This window comes from Molossus molossus, unplaced genomic scaffold (genome assembly GCF_014108415.1).
Source record: "Molossus molossus isolate mMolMol1 unplaced genomic scaffold, mMolMol1.p scaffold_m16_p_1, whole genome shotgun sequence".
Taxonomy (NCBI): domain Eukaryota; kingdom Metazoa; phylum Chordata; class Mammalia; order Chiroptera; family Molossidae; genus Molossus; species Molossus molossus.
Window position 1 is genome coordinate 181,961,574 of NW_023425344.1, and position 19,290 is coordinate 181,980,863.

At 39.3% G+C, this 19,290-nt stretch overlaps 1 protein-coding gene across 10 annotated transcripts in view; it reads right to left on the reverse strand.

Annotated features, from left to right (window-relative positions):
• Positions 1 to 19,290, reverse strand: part of UBR1 (ubiquitin protein ligase E3 component n-recognin 1) — a 143,599-nt gene that overhangs the window by 16,741 nt on the left and 107,568 nt on the right. For all 10 annotated transcript variants that reach the window (XM_036245932.1, XM_036245900.1, XM_036245916.1 and 7 more), the window contains 4 exons: positions 11,135 to 11,268; positions 9,323 to 9,431; positions 7,341 to 7,397; positions 549 to 626 (listed from right to left, as the gene is read on the reverse strand). In XM_036245932.1, the coding sequence (XP_036101825.1) occupies positions 549 to 626; positions 7,341 to 7,397; positions 9,323 to 9,431; positions 11,135 to 11,268 (378 nt within the window). The remainder of the gene's footprint in view (positions 1 to 548; positions 627 to 7,340; positions 7,398 to 9,322; positions 9,432 to 11,134; positions 11,269 to 19,290) is intronic.

Here is a 19,290-nt window from a genome sequence, read left to right on the forward strand (position 1 = left end):
AAAATAAAAACAAGTTTGCAATTTTTCCCCAAAGGGGAACCAGTTAATGACCCTGAAGAGGCAGAAAACAGGAGTACAGCCATCTCTCACTACTTTACACTTCGACGTTCGCAGCTTCACTCTAAACTGCGACAGAGTGAAGCCAGGAAGTCAAAGTGCGACGTGGCGAGAGATGACTGTATATAAATAATCCTACTTCGTGGAAATTCCTTTATCATGGTAGAGTCTGGAACTGATTAACCACAATAAACAAGGGCCGACTGTATCACCAAAAAAGAGGAAACTTTCTTCAAAGGAGAAGCCACTCAACATGGACCTGGAAAGACTGCTGGTATCAAGAGCAGCAGCTCCAAGAAAAAGATAAAGCTCCCAAAGCTATCCCAGGAAGATGAGAATGGACAGTACCCTGGTGGGGTATTACCACCCATGAGGACCCATCCCTATATCCCAATAAAAACAAATTCACAAGAGCTGAAAAAATAAGTTTGTTAGTGGTGGTATATACCAATTGAAAGCTCAAAAAAATTTAAAATATATATATTTCTTACCTGAAATGAGAAGCTTGATTTAGAAGGCAGCTATAGTCATCAGGAAGCGCTATCAAACTATTTCTTATTCTAGGGTACCTAAAAATGTAATTTAAAAGGCGATTTTATTTATCAGGAAATAAGCCCAGATCAAAAATTGACCAATAAAAGAACGTCTTAAATAAAACAAAAGGATCCATACTTGCAACCCATAGTAATTCCCACTGCTACTAGAATAAATCCAAATTTCTCGGCCTCGAATTCCAAATTATTCATCAGCTAGCTTCTTTTCCAAATTCAACTTCTATTATTTCCTAAGACTAAATTGTTTCAGTTAGCTATCTACACTGTCTAGGAAGGTAACATGAAATAGTGGTTAAGAATACAGACTTTCCTACCTCAAGAAACAAGAAAAATTTCTAATAGACTATCTAACCTCACAACTTAAAGAACTAGAAAGCAAACAAAAAGAAAACCCCAGAGCAAGTAGAAGGAAGGAAATAGTAAAGATCAGAGCAGAAATAAATGACACAGAGACCAATAAAACAATTCAAAGGATCAATGAAACAAAGAGCTGGTTTTTCGAAAAGATAAGCAAGACTGATAGAGCCTTAGCTAGACTCACCAAGAAACAAAGAGAGAGAACCCAAATACACAAAATCAGAAATTCGAAAGAGAAGTAACAACTGACACCACAGAAATAAAAAGGATCATTAACAAATACTATGAACAATTATATGGCAACAAATTCAACAATCTAAGCGAAATGGACAAATTTCTAGTAACACACAGTCTCCCAAAACTGGACCTGGGAAGAGATAGAAAACTTGAACAGACCAATGACAATGAAGGAAATTGAAGAGGTAATCAAGACTCTTCCAGCAAACAAAAGCCCAGGCCCAGATGGCTTTATGGGGGAGTTTTACGGAACACTCAAAGAAGAACAAACACCCATTCTCCTCAAACTATTTCAAAAAATTCAAGAATAAGGAAGATTCCCAAACTCCTTTTATGAGTCCAGTATAATTCTAATTCCAAAACCAGAAAAAGACACTACAAAGAAAGAAAACTACAGGCCAATATCCCTGATGAACACAGATGCCAAAATCCTGAATAAAATACTAGCAAACTGAATCCAGCAATACATCAAAAAAACTATTCACCATGACCAAGTGGGATTCATCCCAGGGATGCAAGGCTGGTACAATATTCGCAAATCAATAAGTGTGATACACCATATAAACAAAATGAAGAATAAAAACCACATGATCATATCAATAGATACTGAAAAAGCATTCGACAAAATCCAGCACCCATTTCTGATAAAAACACTCATCAATGTGGGAATAGAGGGATCATATCTTGACATAATAAAGGCCATATATGAAAGACTTATAGCCAACATCATACTCAGTGGGCAAAAACTAAAAGCATTTCCCTTAAGAACAGGAACAAGATAAGGACGCCCATTTTCCTTTTTTTTTTTTTTTTAATCCTCACCCGAAGACATTTTTTCAATTTTTTGTTCAGGTAGAGTGGGAGGGAGAGAGGGAGAGAGGGAGAGAGAGAAAGAGAGAAACATCGACGTGAAAGGGACACATCGAGTGGCTGCCACCCCCACGACCAACCAGGGCCGGGGACAAACTGCAACCGAGGTACGTGCCCTTAGCGGGAACCAAACCCGGGTCTCTGTGGACTGCAGGCCGACGCTCTAAACGCTGAGCCAAACCGGCCAGGGCAAGGATGCCCACTTTCGCCACTCTTATTTAACATAGTACTGGAAGTCTTAGCCACAGAAATCAGACAAGAAGAAAAAATAAAAGGGATCCAAATTGAAAAGGAGGAAGTGAAACTGTCATTATTTGCAGATGACATGATATTGTACATACAAAACCCTAAAGACTCAATCAAAAATCTACTAGACTTAATAAATAAAATTTGCAAAGTAGCAGGATTCAAAATTAACATCAAGAAATCCATGGCATTGTTATACACCAATGATGAAGCCACAGAAAAAGAAACTAAAAAAAAAAAAAAAAATCCCATTTACTATCACAGCAAAAAAAATTAAGATATCTAGGAATAAATTTAACCAAAGAAGTAAAAGATCTATTTGCAGAAAACTATAGGACATTGAAAAAAGAAACAGGAAGATATAAAAAAGTGGAAGCACATACCTTGTTCATGGATTGGAAGAATTAACATCATTAAATTGTCCATATTCCCCAAAGCAATCTATAGATTCAATGCAATCCTCATCAAAATACCAATGACATATTTCACAGAACTAGAACAAATATTTCAAAAGTTCATATGGAACCAAAAAAGACCCTGAATAGCCACAGCAATCTTGAAAAAAAAGGACAACGTAGGTGGGATCACAATACCAGATATCAGGTTATACTACAAAGCCACTGTAATCAAAACAGCCTGGTACTGGCACAAGATCAGGCATATAGACCAGTGGAGCAGAACAGAGAACCCAGAAATGGACCCAAGACATTATGCTCAATTAATATTTGACAAAGGTGGCAAGAGCATACAATGAAGCAAAGACAGCCTCTTTAATAAATGGTATTGGAAAAATTTGACAGCTACATACAAAAAAATTAAAACTAGACCATCAACTTATACTATACACAAAAATAAACTCAAAATGGATAAAAGACTTAAATGTGACCCGTGAATCCATAAAAATCCTAGAAGATAATGTAGGCAACAAAATTTTGAACATCACACGCAGCAGAATTTTCACTGATACATCACCTAAGGCAACAGAAACAAAGGATAAAATGAACACATGGGACTACATCAAACTCAAAAGCTTCTGCACAGCAAAAGAAACAACCATCAAAATGGAAAGGCAACCCACTGTATGGGAGAGCATCACTGCTGATGACACATCAGATAAGGAGTTAATTTCCAAAATAGAGTACTCATACAACTCAACAAAAGGAAGACAAAGAACCCAATTTAAAAATGGGCAGAGAAGCTGAATAGACACCTCTTCAAACAGGTCATACAAAAGGCCAAGAGACATATGAAGACATGCTCAACATCACTAATCATCAGAGGGATGCGAATTAAAACAACAATGAGGTATCACTTCACACCTGTCAGAATGGCCACCATCAACAAATCATCAAACGACAAGTGTTGGTGAGGGTGTGGAGAAAAGGGGACTCTAGTACACTGCTGGTGGCAATGCAGACTGATGCAGCCACTATGGAAAACACTATGGTGTTACCTCAAAAAATTAAAAATTGAATTGCCATTTGACCCAGTGATTCCACTTCTAGGAATATACCCTAAGGAGCCTGAAACACCAATCAGAAAGAATATATGGACCCCCATGTTCATGGCAGCACTGTTTACAATAGCTAAGACCTGGAAACAGCCCAAGTGTCCATCAGTAGATGAATGCATAAAAATGTGGTACGTATACACACTGGAGTACTATGCAGCTGTAAGAAAGATCCTTTGAGACGACATAGAGGGACCTGGAGAGTATTATCCTAAGTGAAACAAACCAAGCAGAGAAAGATAAATATCACATGATCTCACTTATTTGTGGAATATAATGAACATAACAGTCTGAGAAATAGGGTAGACCCAGAGATGTGGAAGTAGGGTACGAACTGACAACTCTCAGAAGAGGGGTTTGCGGGGGGCAATGAAGAGATAAATCACAGAACTTATATGCATGTACGCATAACTGATGGTCACGGACAACAAAGCCGGGGATGGGGCGGGGGGGATGGGGAGGAGGGTGTCAGTGGGGAAAAAAAAGGAGAAACATCTGTAACATAAATAAATTAAAAAAAAAAAAATAGATCCAATACATAAATAAATAAAATGTAAAAAAAAAAAAAGAATCAGACAAACCTGGTTACAAATGCTAACTTCTCTGACACCTGATAAGTCACTGAACCTAAGCCTGTATTTCTAGGTCTGAAACTGAGGATGAATATATTATACTTCCTTTTTCTTTCTTTCGTTTTTTGGTATGTGCCCCTAGCGGGAACTGAAACCGGGACTCACTGGTCCGCAGGCCGAAGCTCCAACCATTGAGTCAAACCGGCTAGGGCTATATTATACTTTCTTAATCATAAGGCACACCATTGATTTAATAACATTTGCAGGGGGAACATAAAAGACTGAATTAAGATGTTATTATGTGAATATCAAGGAATCTCATGGAGCTGTAAAGGACTCAATAAGATACTGAAGTGAAATATATTATACTTAGTACTTGATAAATGTTTCAAATGTTATTACTGATTGTCACCATACTAGATACAACAAAAGCCTTGCTTGCGTGCCTTAGGGAAGGTCATCTGAATGACATGGAATTCTTTTTGCAAATCTCAAGCAATTTAAATTCTTTAATTCCTTCTATGTTCAGCTAAAAATGACTTCCTGTAAGACTAATCTTGTGTCATTAAGAATCTTTTACTCTTTAAATTTCTATAGCATTAACAATATATTATTCCATATACAGGGGTGGGTAAAAATAGGTTAAATTACCAGCCATCATCACCTAAAAAATAAATCGTAAGTAAGGATACATAATAATAATAATTAGACAAATAGTACAATAATACAAATAAATAACAAGAATAAACTTAAACTTTGTTTCACGTACTCACAACTGTAAACCTACTTTTGCTCACCCCGTATTAGTATACTTTATTTCATATCTTGAATTTACGTACATAATTTTCTTTTCTTTACTGATGTTAGAGAGAGAGAGAAAGGAAGAGAGAGATAGAAACATCAATGAGAGAGATCATCGACTGGCCAGCCGCCTCCTGCATGCCCCCCACTGGGCATGTGACCTGTGTCTAAGAATCAAACCAGCAACCTCTTAGTGCATGGGTCGCTCGACCACTGAGCCACACCAGCCAGGCTATGTATGTAATTTGACTGTACACTACACTTTACTAAAGCTGTATGTTATATCCTTTTTTTTAATGTGTTTGTTTTTTTTTTTTAACTCATCTTTAGTATTGAATGTACTACAGTTGTCCCTCCTTATTTTTCCCATTGAGCTCCTCCTCCCCAATCCTGCCCTCCTCCCATCTTCCCCACACTATTGTTGGTGTCCATTGGTTATCCATATATGCGTAGAAGTTCTTTGATTGATCTCATCCTGCCCTCCCTCCTCCCTTCCCTTTATTTTTTATTTTTTTTATCCTCACCCGAGGACATTTTTCCATTTTTTGTTCAGATAGAGTGGGAGGGAGAGAGAGAGAGAGAAACATCGATGTGAAAGGGACACATCGAGTGGTTGCCACCTGCACGACCCAACCAGGGCCTGGGACAAACTGCAACCGAGGTACGTGCCCTTAGTGGGAACCGAACCTGGGTCTCTCTGGACTGCAGGCCAATGCTCTAACCGCTGGGCCAAACCTGCCAGGGCCCCTTTATATCTTTCTTTTAAAAAATAGGTTTTTATTGATTTTTAGAGAGAGGAGAGGAGAGGGAGAGACAGAAACATCAATGAGAAACATCAATTGCTGCCTCCTGCATGCCCCCTACTGGGGATCAAGCCTGAAACCCTGGCATGTGCCCTGACTGAGAATCAAACCAGTAACCTCTTGGTGTATGGGGTTGATATTCAACCACTGAGCCACATTGGCCTGGCTGTGTATGTCTTTTAACTCTCCCAGAATATTTAGTACCATGCTAGGGAAACAGTAGATGTCTCAAAGGTACATGATGAATTGTAATAATGGAAAATAGAATGAAATTAGCAGTCCTAAAATATGTACTCATCTTTTAAATTTTTCTAAGATCCTTCTTTTCTTGGTGATGTGAATACTACTACATCTAAGCACAGGAGCTGAATCTACAATCTCTAAATCACTAAAGCTGGGTTAAAGGGTGGATAGCATATACACATTTACAGGGAAGGTGAAAGAGTTCAAAGGATGAGAAAAGATGAGAAAAGAAGGTGGCAAATGTACACTGTCTCAGTGTTTGCCTCAATCATAGAAAAATGGTACTAGTGTTAGTATTCAAGGGTGGGGCCGGTCAACTCCTCTGCTTGCCTATTGATGAAATTCAATTTGAATAAATATGTATTACTATACATAATACAAGCCAAGTCCTGGAAGGGATACACCAAAGGTAAGCATGCAGTCCTGGCTCTTGTTGAGTTTACTGCTTAGTGATGTAGGGTGCTGGCAGGTACACATGCACACATGTCAACACACATGAGATAATATATTAGGATAGGCTTCTGGGAGGAGGTGATATTTGAATTAGTCGTTGAGGAAGATGTGGATTTTGACTGAGTCATAAGTTAAGGGAGATAGGAGGGCTAAAGAAAAGTTATGTGGGGTATTCTGGAAGCATATAGATAGGAAGAGATGAGGAGAGGAAGTAGTTCTATTTATATCTTACTGTATTCACACACACAGAAAAGTAGTTTATAGGAATACTGTCACAACCCTCTGATTATGCTCAACCGCTGAGCTAAACTGGCCAGGGCTGATTTTAATATACCAGTAGCTCCAAGATGCCATCCCTTCCTTTGCCTTTTTTTAGCTTTTAAACTCAAAGCATCCTTTGCCGTTTAATAAGCTTGCACTAGCTTAAGGAAGAGGAGCTGGTGGCATCAAACTATTTGGGAAAGGGGCAGCCAGTCTAAGAAAAAACAAATTCCGATTTCTGGCAGACCTAAACAGAAATGTAAGAAACAATGTACTAAAAATGAAGAAGACAGACTAGAAAGCACGCTCAACAAACCAACTAGTTTTGGAAATACAACTTGTAGATGGGAGAAAAGGACTGAAAAATAAAACCAACCTGACTATGGTGCTGTTTTCCTTCAAACAGTTTAGTAAGGCAGGATCTGCACACCACCTACAAGGAGCCAAGAGTAAAAGCAAATGAGTCATCACAACTTTAGTACAATACTCATCATCAAGCCATTCTATTTAAATCTTTCTGTCCCTTCTTTCTAAGTTCCTTCTTCTAGACTTCTTTCATCTTATACCTTGCCTCCTATTTATTTTCCCCCTTTTTATTAATTTTTTTTTTTTTAATCCTCACCCGAGGATATTTTTTTTTTCTATTTATCTTCTGATAGAGTGGGAGAGAGAGAGAGAAGAGAGAGAAACATCGATGTGAGAGAGACACATTGACTGCTTGCTTCCCGCATGATCTGACCAGGGCCGGGGACGAACCTCGACCAAGGTAGGTGTCCTTGACTAGAATCAAACCCGCAACTCTCTGGTCCGCAGGTTGACGCTCTAACCGTTGAGCAAATCCCACCAGGGTTATTAAATTCTTTTTAAAAGGGTTTATCAATCAAGGTCTTACTAGAAAAACAAAAACCATTCTGAGTACTTCAACAAGAGGGACTTTAATACCAATAACTGATAGTAAAGGTAATAGAAGGGGTGAGAAGCCTACCAGGAGACAAAAAGGCAAGGCAGCCCTAAGATTAGCCAATAACAGGGCTCCCACCCCTCCTAGGCTAGATGAAGAAAAGGAAGTCATAGTATCACTGAAGCCCAGGGGCTAGGGTCACCAGTGGATACTGGAACCACAGAAGCCATGTCTGGTGAGAACTGGAACCAGAGAAGAGCTATAGCCACTGCCAGAGATGCCTGACAAGGCAGAAAGAGGCAGTCTAAACACTTAGGCTTCTCTCATCCCCCTGGCTTCCAATATTTTGCCAGTGCCTCCCACTGGCTGAACGCAGGCAGAATTCAACTGAGAAGGGAAGGGAGACTGGGAATCCTGCACTACAGAGCACAGGATGAGGAAAGGCATTGAGGCAAACAGGGCCAGGAATGGTACAAAGGGCAAGGACTTCCTGTTTCAAAGTTCAAATTTTTATCACTTGACTATACTAGAATTAGCACATTGAACATGTATCAATTCCAAGAATATAAAAGTAAAATTAGTACTACCTACTATGATACTATTATATTCAACGCATGATACTAATTTTTCTGACCCACTTTTGATTCATTTTTAACACAATGGAGATTAGAGTACCTCGTGGGAAACGAGGAGACACAGGAAAGAACCTAACAGAAGAGGTGAAAGAAGACAGGCAGACATTCACATAAATCCTGACATGGGCATGGAAGGGCAAAAAACACTGATTAAAGAAAAAGGCAGACAATTAAAGATACCAAAGAGGTCATGGGGGTAAGAATAACACAGTGATAACTGATTATAAAAATGACTAAAAATGGTGGCACTAAAGATAAGAATAAAGAGACCAGACGTCAAGAGCGTAAAGAGTGATCAGGAAAACCAATAAGTAATGGGGTAGAAAACAAGTTTTTCTGAAAGAAAGACACACTTCTCCTTGGGAAGTTTAACTGATACATTTCTCACCTACCAAATGACTTTTTTCTCCCCTCAGGAATCCTCCTCAGATTGTGCTACTGTGAGATGTGCTACTGTTTTGGATACAGTCCCCAAATGGGGTTCTTTTGTTGCTTAATTGTGACTTTATGGCTGCTGACCACATGACTTTTATCAATATTCCACCCCACCCCACCCTCAGTTTAAAACTGGAATGATGAGAGACAGTAGCTCTGGGGAAAATAAGTACAATGAATCGTAGTCATGGTGGAACAAATGAAAATTCCAGGTACCCATGGCTGTTAGTCTTATCCCCAATTCCTTTAGTGGGTAAATTAGGAATCTCCTATATTTTTGCTATCCCCTTCAATCAATGCTAACTAATTAAAAGCTGGCAAGTAATTTTAACTTAAAATCCCCAAACTGTATAATAATTTGACAATGATATTTTGTCCCCACAATACCTCTGGAGGAGGGGCTTTACAGTATGCCAATATTCCTGGAAAAGTAGGAACAAATTTGTGGGTAAAGATAGATAGTTACAGAGTGCACTATACTCTCCTTCTGCAGAATCTGCAAGAGAATAAAAATACATTTAATAAGCACATTATTCTTTCCTGGTCAACATGTTAATAGAATTTCTTCATTGTTTATGTTCATTTCTATACTCTGTCTATATAGAATGTATTTTGTACTCTATAAAACTGGGAGGCAAATAAGCTACAGTGATCCTTTTAAAACACAAATCTGATACAGTAATTCTCCTGATCAGATGTCTCCAACGTCAAACTACTACACCATATAAAATACAAAGTCCTTATTGTATTTATGCAGGTCATGCATAAAGGCCCTACATGACCTATCCCTGGAGGTCTCCTAGACCTCATCTCCTTCCATCCTCCCCTGTTCATTATGCTTCAACCATACTCTTCTCTTTACTATTCTTTGACTACCTCAAACAAGCCTTTGCATTTATTGCTACTTCTGCTTAGGAATACTTTCTTCAACTCTCTGCCCAGTGCAACCAAGTTCTTTCTCTCTCTCTCTTTTTAAAAAATATGCTTTTATTGATTTTCTAGAGAGAGAGGAAGGGAGATAGAAACATTGTTTGGCTGCCTCCTGCATGCCCCTACTGAGGATCAAGCCCACAACCTGGGCATGTGCCCTGACCAGGAATTGAACCAGGACCTCTCAGTCCATGTGACAAAACTCAATCCACTGAGCCACACAGGCCGGACCAATTTTCTTTTTCCAATGTCTCTTTGCTCAATGTCTCTTCACAGAAAACCCTTCCATGACTATCTGTCTAAACAAATTATCCTCTCTGGCCCGAGCATTCTCTGCTTCCATGACATGCTTTATTTTTCTTTGCAGTACTTATCACCATTTGACATAGCTGTTTATCTGTCTGTTTATATTTGGTCTCCTCCCAATAAAAGAAAAGACTTTAATTGCCATATTACAGCACCGACTAGATAAATTAAGACATGATTTTTTAAAACTACAAACAACAAATCTATAATGGTTAACTACTTGAAGAGTAGCATCTTATCTTATATAGAATCAGGACAAACCTAGATCCAATAAACCCTACTAAACTGAGTTCAAGATAAAGAAATTGATAAACAGTAAAGCTGACCTGGTCAGTTCAATCTCAAAGGATAAAAAGAAGAATCTATGAGCAATTACGGTGACTCTTCCAAATCACACAAGTGTTCTCATTTTTACCTATACAAAACCATAAGAAAGCCTCTCAACTTTGATCTAGATTTAAGGCAAGTAAAGAAGGAAGAAAATAATTCTCTTAAATATACATGGCCTTGGTTTAATACTGCAGGCCTTTCCCAGAAGCATTTTAATTCTTTTATAATATAAACATATGTTCAAAATTTAAATAACAGCGTGTGCAGTAAAGTTTTTCTCCTACCTAGCCAAACAGTTCTTTTCCCTAAGGGCAACCAATGTTTCCAATTTCCTGTATATTCCATCCTATCAGTTACATTCTGCATGCAAGCATTTTATAAACTAAAGCACATTAATTACACTTAAAAAGGAGCCATGAGTAGGTTTTATGGATTATAAAACTAATCTGGTTTTTGGTCTGATCTTTAACCTATACAAGGTCAGGGGCACACATGTTCAGAGTGAAAACTGATGAGGTGATGAATACTAGAATTATCAAGTTTTTTTTTGTATGCTTTCCTCTTGTATTCTTAAGGCTGAAGATAAGAAAAAAAGTCTCTCATTTACTACTCAGATTTCATTTTTCTACTTACTAGTAAGTAGGTCTTCAGGTGGAGTTATTCCAAGCAAATAGTGGAAAAACAATGCAGCACAACGAAGGTAAGGGGTGATGCCATTCTTCAAAGAGACCCACAAATACCAACCAGGAATATCACATCCAATGCAGCTAAGAGGCAACAATTCAAGAACAGAACCAGATCAGAACATGATACTAATGAGACTAAATCCCTAGATTTTAAACAGATTTCTCTTTAAAAAATATAGCTAAGCATTCAAATAATTTTTATCCATTTATTTTTTAAAATTTATTTTTATTGTTGAAAGTGTTACAGATGTCCCTCCTTTTCCCCCCATTGACACCCTCCTTTCTGCTCCCTCCCCCTCTTCTGCCTTCACTGCACCGGTGTCTGGGTCCATTGGTTATGCATATTCATTTAATTTTTAAACATTAAAACAAAATATTTAACTAGCTATAGCTTTAGTCTTTAAATCTCCTTATAGTTTCCTAAAGAAAAATCGCAGGTGACTTCAGAGGAATATTGGCGTAAGAGATCCCATTGGCCTTTCCTCTTGAAATCTCAACAATTTGAACAGCTACAACTCAACAAAGGATTCCCTGCTCAACACACAAATACACGGGAGAGATCTGTGCACTGAAATATTTAAAGGTGGGCAAGTAGAGCAAAAGGAGGAGGTGAAAAGGGAGAGGGGCTGATACGAGCCAGCGATATAGCCTGGCAGCCGGAAGCTCGTGGTGGGCTCTGCTGTTAGAGGGGAGGAATCTAGTGGTGGCTGACACTCCCACTGCCTGGAAAGAGACTCAGTGGGCAGGAGTGAGCAGTAGGAGCTGTGGCTGAGCTGAGACCTAAGCAAAGACACATATGGCACACAGGAATACAATCACGGCTGTCAAGAGGTTGGCATTTCAGATGGAGAAACAAAGCCATGGAGTCTGACCACCTTCCCTTAGCCTCCCTGAAAATGCTTCCCTTTGCCCTTGGTGTCAGGTTGCATAGTACATTATCTGTACGCCTGAGAACTAGCACCACAGAATCCCATTTGTGAATGAAGGGTGCACCTTGTGACCGATCTTGGAGAGGGATACAGGGGAGATCCCGTGAAGGCCCAAGGTTGCCATTACTGGGAAGACAAAACAATAAAGAAGCTGGTGGATTCCCCCAGCCCCTCCCAATCTCAATGCACTGCAGCTACACAACAGTAGCCAGAGACGCGGGGGCTGGTTGACACAGGGATTTCATAAAGCTAAAAAGACACTTGTGATTCAGTGCTACCTACTGAAAAAGAATAGAAAGACCTCTTTATATTAATCTTCTAGAGAAATTCCACTCACAAACTGATGTCTAGACAGAGAAGGAATCCATCAAATACCATGAATAACCAAGATATCTAGGCAGATCGGTAAGAAAATGAAAAATCTCCAGAAAACAAACTTAAAGACATGGGAATATGGCCCTGGCCGGTTTGGCTCAGTGGTTAGAGTGTTGGCCTGTGGTCTCCAGAGACCCGGGTTCGGTTCCCACTAAGGGCACGTACCTCAGTTGCAGTTTGTCCCCGGCCCTGGTTGGGTTGTGCAAGTTGCAGCTTCTCAATGTGTCCCTTTCATGTCGATGTTTCTCTCTCTCTCCCCCCCCCCCACTCTATCTGAACAAAATATCAAAAAATGTCCTCGGGTGAGGATACAAAAAAAAAAAAAAAGACATGGAAATATGTTCAGAAATGACAGAGAATTCAAGATTGCAGTTATACTCAACAAGATGTGAGAAAATACAGACAGGCAATTTAGCGAGCTCAGGAAACAACTTAATGAACAAAACCAGTACTTCACCAAACAGATTGAAACTTTTTTTTTTTATCCTCACCTGAGGACATTTTTTTGTATTTATCTTCAGACAGAGCTGAGGGGAGAAAGGGAGGAAGAAAGAGAGAGAAACATCTACGTGAAAGAGACACATCAAGTGGTTGCTACCTACATGACCCCAACCAGGGCTGGGGACAAGCTGCAACCAAGGTATATGCCCCTAGTGGGAACCAAACCTGGGACTCTCTGGTCCACAGGCCAATGCTCTAACTGCGAAGCCAAACTGGCCAGGGCTAGATTGAAACTTTTAAAAGAATTAAACAGAAAATTTGAAGATGAATTCAATAAAAGAGATCAAGAATAAACTAATGAGCATAGAAAATAGAGCAAACCAGATGGAGGAAAGGATCAGTGATATTAAGACAGAAATCTAGAAATGATGCAAAAGGAGGAGATATAAGCATAAAAAAAGAGAAAGCGCTCTACAAGAACAATCTGATTCCATCAGAAAGAGCAATATAATAGTAGGCATACCAGAAGAAGGAGGAAAAGAACAGAGAGCCTATTCAAATAAATGGTTGATGAGAATTTCCCATACCTATAGAAAGAATTAGATTTTCAAATCCAAGAAGCAAAGAGAACACCTAGTTACCTAGTTAGAATCCCAATAGGTCTTCTCCAAGGCACATTGTATTAAAACTGTCAAAAACTAATAACAAAGAAAGAATTCTTAAGGCACCCAGGGAAAAGAAAGTAACCCCTAAGGCAGTGGTTCTCAACCTTCCTGATGCCGTGACCCTTTAATACAGTTCCTCATGTTGTATGTGAGCGTAGCCACTTGGAGACGGATAGAGGAGTGGAGTCTGGGTTCCGAAGACTATAGGAAATATATGTTTTCCGATGGTCTTAGGCAACCCCTGTGAAAGGGTCGTTTGACCCCGCAAAGGGGTTGCGACCCACAGGTTGAGAACCGCTGCTAAAGGAAAGCCCATTAGGTTATTATCAATGGACTTCTCAGCAGAAACTTCATAAGCTGGAAGAGAGTGGAATCAAATATTAACTACTGAAAGAGAAAGATTACCAGCCAAGAATAATATATCCAGCAAAGTTATGCTTTAATAATGAAAGAGAAATAAAGACTTTTCCAGGCCTACAGAAGTGGAGGGAATTCATTACCAGAAGACCTCCATTGTAAGAAATACTCAAGGAGGTTATTCTACCTGAAACAAAGAAAAAATCACAAATATAGGAGTAAGATTGCCAACAAACTTATAGCATAAACAGGGATAATTTGTGACAACAAAAACATAAATGGAGAATGAGGAAAGGTCTGAATTTACAAAGGAGGATGGATATCAGATGCATTCAAAAAAGGACTACTGAGATCTGAAAAAATGGCGGCGAAGTGAATGGAGCGACACAGACTATCTCCCAAGACCAAACTGGATTTACAACGAAAATAAAGGCAAACCGTCAGGAAAGGGCAGCCCAAAGACATCTTGGAGAACCACTTAACCAGAAACACCCACTCAATCCTGGTAGGCTTGCGAGGATGGGAGAGGGGACCGAGAGCCCAGGGTCCGCAGCGGCCTGGGCAGGGGCCAGGGAACTCGGCGAGAAGTTAATCCTACCGTCTCCCTTGCCACCCTGCACGGGCCCTGGGAATGCTGTAGCCTACTAAGCTTTCAGCTGGAGCCACACAGACTCCCGGAGAACAGGGGAATTGGCGGGATTAAAGTGGGTCCTCCCTGGTGCATCCAAACCCAGGAGAGGGAGCCACAAACAGCAGAACACCAACACCCACTGGGAAAACTTGGCAGACTCCAAAGCCCACTGTGATAACCAAAATGGTGAGAAACAGAAACAAAAGCCAAATGAAAGATCAAGAGACCTCTACAGAAGATGAAATAAATGAGGTGCAGTTAAGCAAGTTAACAGAACTAGAATTTAGAGCCATGATGTTGCGGAAGCTCAACAGCATGTGTAAGGACATGAGCAACATGAGTAAAGACAGAAATGTTGAAAATAAACCAGCTGGAAATGAAAAACCAACAGGAAGAAATGAAAAATGACATATCAGAAATGAAAAACACACTGGAAGGTCTAAAAAGCAGAGTAGGGGAAGCTGAGGACTGGATCAGTGAATTAGAAGACAGGCTAGAAGAAATCAACCAATCAGAAAACCAAAAAAAAAAAACTATTAAAAAACAGGAAGAGAGCTTAAGAGAATTGTGGGACAACTGGAAACGGAATAATATTCGTATCATAGGAGTCCCTGAAGAAGAAGAAAGTAAGCGAGGGCTAGAGAATATATTCAAAGAAATAGTGACAGAAAACTTCCCTAATTTGGTGAAGGAAGAAGGCATTCAAGTTCAAGAAGCTCAGAGAGTCCCAAGTAAGAAGAACCCAAACAGGCCCACACCAAGACATAGTAATCAAACTGCCAAAAATTAAAGACAAAGAGAGAATCCTAAAAGCAGCAAGAGATAAGCAACAGGTTACCTACAAAGGAAACCCCATAAGGGTCTCAGCTGACTTCTCACAAGAAACACTATAGGCTAGAAGGGAATGGCATGAAGTAATCAAGGTCATGAAAAACAAGGATCTGAATCCAAGACTACTCTACCCAGCAAGGCTATCATTCAAAATAGAAGGTCAAATAAAAAGCTTCCTAGACCAAAAAAGGCTAAGGGAATATATTAACACCAAACCAGCACTAAAAGATATGTTAAAAGGACTGCTGTAGCCCTGGCCTGTTCTGCTCAGTGGTTGGAGCGTCGGCCTGCGGTCCGGAGAGACCCGGGTTCGGTTCCCGCTAAGGGCACGTGCCTCGGTTGCAGTTTGTCCCCGGCCCTGGTTGGTCGTGCGGGTGGCAGCCACTCGATGTGTCCCTTTCACATCGATGTTTCTCTCTCTCTCTCTTCCTCTCTCTCCCTCCCACTCTATCTGAATAAAAAATGGAAAAATGTCCTCGGGTGAGGATAAAAAAAAAAAAAAAAAAAAAAAAGGACTGCTGTAATTACCAGGAGAAATGGGAAGGAAAATAGAACCACACTAAACAAAAATGGCAATAAATAAGTACATATCAATAACCACCTTAAATGTAAATGGACTGAATGCTCCCATAAAAAGACACAGAGTAGCTGACTGGATAAGAAAGCATGACTCATCCATATGCTGTTTACAAGAGATCCACCTCACAACAAAAGACTCACATAGATTGAAAGTAAAGGGATGGAAAAAAATCTTTCAAGCAAATGGAAAAGAAAAAAAAGCTGGGGTAGCAATACTTATATCTGATAAAATAGACTTCAGATTGAAGGCCATAACTAGAGACAAAGAAGGCCACTACATAATATTGAAAGGATCTATGGAAGATATAACCTTGATAAACATATATGCACCCAATATAGGAGCACCAAAATATATTAAAAAACTATTGGAGGACTTCAAAGGAGAAATCAATAGCAATACAATCATAGCAGGGAACTTCAACACCCCGCTCACATCACTGGATAGATCCTCTAGACAAAAAATTAGCAAGGAAACAGAGACTCTAAATGAAGCACTAGACCAAATGGATTTAATAGATATCTACAGAGAACTACACCCCAAAACTACAGAATTCACATTCTTCTCAAGTGCACATGGAACATTCTCAAAGATAGACCACATGTTAGGGCACAAACTAAATCTCTACAAGTTCAAGAAGATTGAAATTATAACAAGTATCTCTCAGACCACAATGGTATGAAACTAGAAATCAATTGCAAGAACATACAAAGACATTTTAACACATGGAAGCTAAATAGAATGTTATTAAACAATGAATGGGTCACCAAGGAGATCAAGGAAGAAATCAAAAAATTCCTGGAAACCAATGAAAATGAGGACACAACAATACAAAATCTATGAGATGCAGCAAAAGCAGTTCTGAGAGGGAAGTTCATAGCACTACAGTCCTACCTCAAAAAAGAAGAAAAATCTGCCCTGGCCGGTTTGGCTCAGCGGTTAGAGCGTCGGCCTGCGGTCTGGAGAGACCCGGGTTCGGTTCCCGCTAAGGGCATGTACCTCGGTTGCAGTTTGTCCCCGGCCCTGGTCGGTTGTGTGGGTGGCAGCCACTCGATGTGTTTCTTTCATATCAATGTTTCTCTCTCTCTCTCTGTTCCTCTCTCTCCCTCCCACTCTACCTGAACAAAAAAATAGAAAATAGAAAAAAGAAGAAAAATCTCTAATAGACTACCTAACCTCACAACTTAAAGAACTAGAGAGTAAACAAAAAGAAAACCCTAGAGCAAGTAGAAGAAAGGAAATAGTAAGGATCAGAGCAGAAATAAACGACATAGAGACCAAAAAAACAATTCAGAGGATCAATAAAACAAAGAGCTGGTTTTTCGAAAAGATAAACAAGATTGATGGACCCTTAGCTAGACTCACCAAGAAACAAAGAGAGAGAACCCAAATACATAAAATCAGAAATGAAAGAGGAGAGATAACAACTGACACAACAGAAATACAAAAGATTGTTAACAACTACTATGAACAATTATACGGCAACAAATTCGAAAATCTAAGCGAAATGGACAAATTTCTAGAAACACATAGTCTCCCAACACTGGATCAGGAAGAGATTGAAAACTTGAACAGAACAATAACAACAGAAGAAATTGAAGATGTAATCAAGACTCTTCCAGCAAACAAAAGCCCAGGCCCGGACGGCTTCACGGGGGAGTTTTACCGAACATTCAAAGAACTAATACCCATTCTCCTCAAACTATTTCAAAAAATTCAAGAAGAAGGAAGACTTCCAAACTCGTTTTATGAAGCGAGCATAATTCTAATTACAAAACCAGAAAAAGACACAACAAAGAAAGAAAACTACAGGCCAATATCCCTGATGAACATAGATTCCAAAATCCTGAACAAAATACTAGCAAATCGAATCCAGCAATACACCAGAAAAATTATCCACCATGACCAAGTGGGATTCATCCCAGGGATGCAAGGCTGGTACAATATTCGCAAATCCATAAATGTGATACACCACATAAATAAATTGAAGAATAAAAACCACATGATAATATCAATAGATGCTGAAAAAGCCTTCGACAAAATCCAGCATCCATTTCTGATAAAAACGCTCAGCAGTGTGGGAATAGAGGGATCATATCTAAACATAATAAAAGCCATATATGAAAGACCTACAGCCAACATCATACTCAATGGGCAAAAACTAAAAGCATTTCCCTTAAGAACAGGAACAAGGCAAGGATGCCCACTTTCGCCACTCCTATTTAACATAGTACTGGAAGTCTTAGCCACAGCAATCAGACAGGAAGAAAAAATAAAAGGGATCCAAATTGGAAAGGAGGAAGTGAAATTGTCATTATTTGCAGATGACATGATACTGTACATAGAAAACCCCAAAGACTCCACCAAAAGCTTACTAGACTTAATAAATGAATTTGGCAAAGTAGCAGGATACAAAATTAACGTTAAGAAATCGATGGCATTCTTATACACCAATGATGAACTCACAGAAAGAGAAACTAAGCAAACAATCCCATTTACCATTGCGGCAAAAAAATTAAGATACCTAGGAATAAACTTAACCAAAGAAATAAAGGACCTATTCGCAGAAAACTACAGGTCTTTGAAAAAAGAAATAGAGCAAGATATAAAAAAGTGGAAGCACATACCCTGTTCATGGATTGGGAGAATTAACATCATTAAAATGTCCATATTACCCAAAGCAATATATAGATTCAACGCAATCCCCATCAAAATACCAACGGCATACTTCACAGAATTAGAACAATTACTTCAAAAGTTCATATGGAACCAAAAAAGGCCTCGAATAGCCACAGCAATCTTGAAAAGGAAGAACAAAGTTGGAGGGATCACAATACCAGATTTCAGGTTATACTACAAAGCCACCATAATCAAAACAGCCTGGTACTGGCACAAGAACAGGTATATAGACCAGTGAAACAGAATAGAGAACCCAGAAATGGACCCAAGGCAATTTGCTCAATTAATATTTGACAAAGGTGGCAAGAGCATACAGTGGAGTAAGGACAGCCTCTTTAATAAATGGTGCTGGGAAAATTGGACAGCTACATGCTGAAAAATGAAACTAGACCATCAACTTACACCCTACACCAAAATAAACTTAAAATGGATAAAAGACTTAAATGTAACTCATGAATCCATAAAAATCCTAGAGGAGACTGTGGGCAACAAAATCTCAGACATCATACACAGCAGAATTTTTACTGACACATCACCTAAGGCAATAGAAACAAAGGAGAAAATGAACACATGGGACTACATCAAACTCAAAAGCTTCTGCACAGCGAAAGATACAAT